This window comes from Orycteropus afer, unplaced genomic scaffold, assembly GCF_000298275.1.
Source record: "Orycteropus afer afer isolate SDZICR_OR568_19922 unplaced genomic scaffold, OryAfe1.0 scaffold01176, whole genome shotgun sequence".
NCBI classification, from domain to species: Eukaryota; Metazoa; Chordata; class Mammalia; order Tubulidentata; family Orycteropodidae; genus Orycteropus; species Orycteropus afer.
The window spans coordinates 200,048-204,766 of record NW_006922763.1 but is presented as its reverse complement, the minus strand read 5'-3'; the positions used below and the strand labels follow the sequence as shown (position 1 = coordinate 204,766).

Below are 4,719 nucleotides of genomic sequence, written 5' to 3'. Positions count from 1 at the left end.
ATATCAGGAGTCCTAATTTATTGTGGACTGCTCTTACTCAATCTGTTATAATTATGCTACTAAGCTGCTTGGTGTCTTAGGCTGCTGCTCTGGTGTCTAAAACGCTTGTGAGTGGCCATCTAAGGTACAGCAAAATGCCTCATTCCATTTAGAGGAACAATGAAGAGAAGCAGCTAAGGAACCAACAGAAATAACATATGTTTAACAAAAAGAAACCCCATAAAGCAGTACCTATGAGACCTAAAGAAAACTAGTTTGGTGCCTGGCCAACACTTAGTGATCAAAGATTCTAATTGAGTCGTAATCAGAAAGGGGTAAAGGTTGAAGAAGAAAATTAGTAACAGCCATCTTATTTTGATTATAAGGTTTTTTTATCCATGAAACCAAATATTAACCATAAAAAGCTTGAACCAAACCACAAAAGTCTGGTAGAAACTGCTCTATAGCAACATTAGTTTGATCTTTCCTGCTAGGACAGTCAATAAAAAAGAATCTAACCTACTACCGCTGAATGGATTCCAACTCACAGTGACCCTATAGAAAACACAACTGCTCCATAGGGTTTCCAAGCCAGACTCCCTCATCTTTCTCTGGTGGATTCCAACTGCAGACCTTTTGGTTAGTAGCTGAATGCTTTAACCACAGCGTCAACAGAGCTCCTGAAAAAGAATATGCTGTTCCTAGGTGCTGCTGAGTTGCTTCTGACTCACAGTGACCCCAGGTACAACAGAACGAAACAATGCTTGGTTCTGCATCATCCTCACAATCTTTGCTATGCCTGAGCCCATCGTGGCATTCACTGTGTCAATCCATCTTGTTGAGGGTCTTCCCCTTTTTTGCTAACCCTCTACTTTACCAAGTATGATATCCTTTTCCAGGGACCGGTCCCTTCTAACAACATGACCAAAGTATGTGAAACGAAGTCTAGACATTCTCGCTTCTAAGGTGGATTCCAGCTGTCCTTCTTCCAGTAGAGGTTTGTTTGCTTTTCTGGCCCTTCTAATTTTAATTTAAATCTCAAGGCTCATGGCTGCAGGTGGGTGGAGGGCAAATTAGCAGCCAGGCCAGAGCAATCTGATATCAGTTGACCTCAGTAAAAGGGGAAGGGCAGGGTTCAATCTGTCGTTAAGATTAGCCAATGGTTGACATTCTATTCTTCTTTTTCCTCTTTATAAGGTTTGTTGTAACTAATAAACTTCCAGCCATTTCCTTTTTCTGCAATCAAAATGGTCTCCCAAACATGCATAAAGAATAACTTTTCAGAATACACCTTATGTTTCAATTTCTTTGATTTCTATTTATTTTTAACAGGCCTAAGGAAAGGTGTGGGGGCTGAAATTAAGTTACCATACAGAAGACATTTTCAGACTAATTACTGACTTCCAGGAGCTCTGGTAGCACAGTGATTCAAGCTTTCAGCTGCTAATCAAAAGGTGGATAGTTGGAACCCACCAGCCTATCTGCCTCAGAAAGATGAGGCAAACTGGTTTGGTAAAGAAACTTGGAAACCCTATGAAGCAGTTCTACTCTGATCTAAAAGGTCTCAATGAGATGGGATCAATTCGATGGCAGTGAGTTTGGCTTTGGTGAGTCATTCCTTAGCCACCTGGCGATGGTTTTCTGAGAAAGCCCTTACTTGCCCCAGTCCACGGACATAAAGATTAATTTCCTTCAGCAGAAGCTGCTCCGGGCCTGAGGGAAAAGAGGGAGAAGGAAAATGAGTGGGCGAGGGAGAGGGAGAGGGAGGCTTCCAGTTTTTCAAGCTCCAGGTCCTGCTTAGGCAGCTGCTGTACTTAGGACCAGCAGGGATTTTGTGCTTCTAATAATTTTTGTTTTCAGAAGGGACCAGTCCTTGGAGAAGGGTATCATGCTTGGTAAAGTAAAGGGCCAGCAAAAAGGGGAAGACCCTTGAGATGGGTTGACACAGTGGCTGCAATGATAGGCTCAAGCATGGGAAGGATTGTGAAGATGCCTCTGGACAAGGCAGTGTTTCCTTCTGTTGTACACAGGGTCGCTATGAGTTGGAGCCCACTAGATGACACTTAACAACATACTTCTGTAAAAAGCTCTGGTGGTGCAGTGGTTAAAGCATTTGGCTGCTAACCAAAAGGTCAGCAGTTAGAACCCATGGGAGAAAGAAGAGGCAGTTTGCTTCCTTATAAAGACTTACAGCCTTGGAAACTCTATGAGACACTCCTACAGGGTCACTAAATTGTAATCCACTAGATGGCAGTGGGTTACACTTATGTAGAAAAACCTGGAAGTGTTGCCTCTGGGTTTGTGTGAGGCCCTGAGAGCTGCGAAGGTCGTTGGGAAAGACTAACCAATTCACTTTCGAGTGGGGAACACTCGACCAGACATGTGACCCAGGCCGCCATTTTCTCAAACCCTGCTGGCCGCCATCTTCCATTCAGACAAAGGTACCAACTCCCCACCCCCACCGTTGTCCGATGTGGACATTGTGATCTCCTGGTCACTTAAATTACGAAACAATCAAACTCAGGAATTTATAGAGGTCTGCAAACAAAATATTGGCTTACAAGTAGACTACATGGCCACAATGGCCGACTCTACCTCTTTCTCCTATAACTTCCTAGTCTCTCTCCTCCCCCTGGCTATTTCCTTACCTTAAGGAGCAGCCAGGAGGCGGGGCCAGCGTGTTAGTGAGGAAACGGGCTGCCCGAGTGAGCTGTCAATCCGAAACCCCGCCTCCATTGGGACGCACAGCCGTCAGAGCTGCCGCGCTAGGCGAGACTGGAATCCGGAAATTGAAGCTAAGGGCTGCGAACGCATTTCCTCGGCCAACCCTGTTCTCGCGCTACCTTTTCCACTCAGATCCACGCCGTAGGTGTAGGTAAGAGACTACTTTCGTCTTTTCTCCTGGTAAGCGCTTACCTGGCCGGGCTGCGTGGGAAGAATCGTCTATATGAGGTGAAGCTATAGACGCCCTCCACCCCAGAACAGAGGTAAAGACCCGCCTCCCCGCGCCCCCTGGGTAGAAGGTCCCGGATGAAAGGCAAGTCTCGCTCCGCGTGTAAAGACGCGATCTACAGCACTCGCTGGGGTTCACATGTGTACAAATGTGTAGACACCGAGCGAGACACAGTGTGTGGAGTCAGAGGAATAGAAAAGGAGAATTTATTTAAAAGATGCAAGCATCAAAGCGAATGGGCTGACTCTTAGCGCTCGAGAAATCAGGCGCGATAGTGTCAGGGTCTTTTTATCCTTCTTACTGAGCTACTCATTTCCCTTCTCGGGGTTCAAGATGTCAGCTAATTCCCATAATCAGCCGTTCCTTCCTCTCGGTCAGTTTGTTCCTTCCTTGCGGTCGTGGTGCCTCTATATGATAACTTTTTACAAGAGTCAGGCAGTAGTCATTAACTATTTTCAGAGGTCTGATAATCTGGAATTTTGTTTTTTTATATTTTCTTCGTAACATTACATTTTGGCTGAGTGTAAATTATTGTGAGATTTGATTTTGCTAACCATTTAGAGATCCCGAGGATCGAGCGAGCTCCTCTCTTCAGGATAGCGAGACTGGCTGCATGTATAGTCAGGCTTCGGTCCACCTCATAAGGCTGAGCAGTATACACCTCTCTGGGCTAGAAGACATGAAAACACACAGATCCACCTTGAGGCACCGCTTCCTCAGGCAGAGGTTTTGATGTATTCCCTCTACCCATCTCAGGCAGCTCACTCTGCTCCATTACCCACCCCTCCCGTACTCACCCTGGTGTAGAAGAGTTCAGTTTTAACGTACAAAGGAAGGCAAGATCCTCCTTCCTTTCTGATACCAAAAACCAAACCAAACACACTGCCGTGGAGTCAGATCCAAATCATAGCGACCCCTCCTTGGGTCTCTGAAGTGGTATCCCTATGGAGGGAACTCTGGTGGCATAGTGCCTAAGGCATTTGACTGCTAACCAGAAGACCGGCGGTTCAAACCCACCAGCCACTCCTCTGAAGGAAGGTTGGGCAATCTACTTCTGAAGTGATACCAAAACCCACTGCTGTAGAGTAGGATCCTACTCATGCAGTAGGATCCGACTCGTAGTGATGCCTCCTTGGGTTTCTGAGGCAGTATCCCTATGGAAGTAGATGACGCCTCCTTGGTTTTCTGAGGCAGTATCACTGTGGAAGGCTGGTGGGTTTGAACTGCCAGTCTTCTGGTTAGCAGTCTAATGCCTTAACACCACCAAACCCAGAAACTTCCCTGCCTCTCCCCTGTGTTAAATTGATGAAGCTCCACCCCCACACTCCTGCAGTGACCATCATCATTGCTGCTCCCCTAAGTGGTTGGGGATACAGGTCTTAGCCCAAGTAAAGTCATGCAGATTCCCCCTTCCCCTAGGCTAGAGTGAGCCCCAGTTGTGGCAAATCAGACTGGACTCCTCCCCCTATAAAGGGGTGCTGGTTCACTGAATTTGTGAAGTCCCAACCCCCAAAATACCCATCTCCCAGCAGCAAACAGGAATAGATCTCAACCTACAGAAACAGCTTTAACAGTGGGACTGCCCCTCAGAAGGCCCCCAGGGTAGAGGGTTTCAGATTTGTTTCTTACCTTTTGAGACAGAGATTACCCTTCACCAGCCCTAAATCCTCCGTGGATTTTAAATCACCAAGGTAGAAGGACACCAGAGACAAAACAAAACAAAAACCCAATCTCTTTGCAGTTGAATCCATTCTGACTCATGGCAACCCCGTCTACTGCAGAGTACA

General features: G+C 46.4%; 1 protein-coding gene across 1 annotated transcript in view; it reads left to right on the top strand.

The window, feature by feature from the left end:
- GNL3L (G protein nucleolar 3 like) overlaps positions 1–4,719 on the top strand; it is a 76,194-nt gene that overhangs the window by 9,657 nt on the left and 61,818 nt on the right. Inside the window, exon 2 of the mRNA XM_042783439.1 lies at positions 2,634–2,844. Coding sequence (XP_042639373.1) covers positions 2,634–2,844 — 211 coding nt within the window. The remainder of the gene's footprint in view (positions 1–2,633; positions 2,845–4,719) is intronic.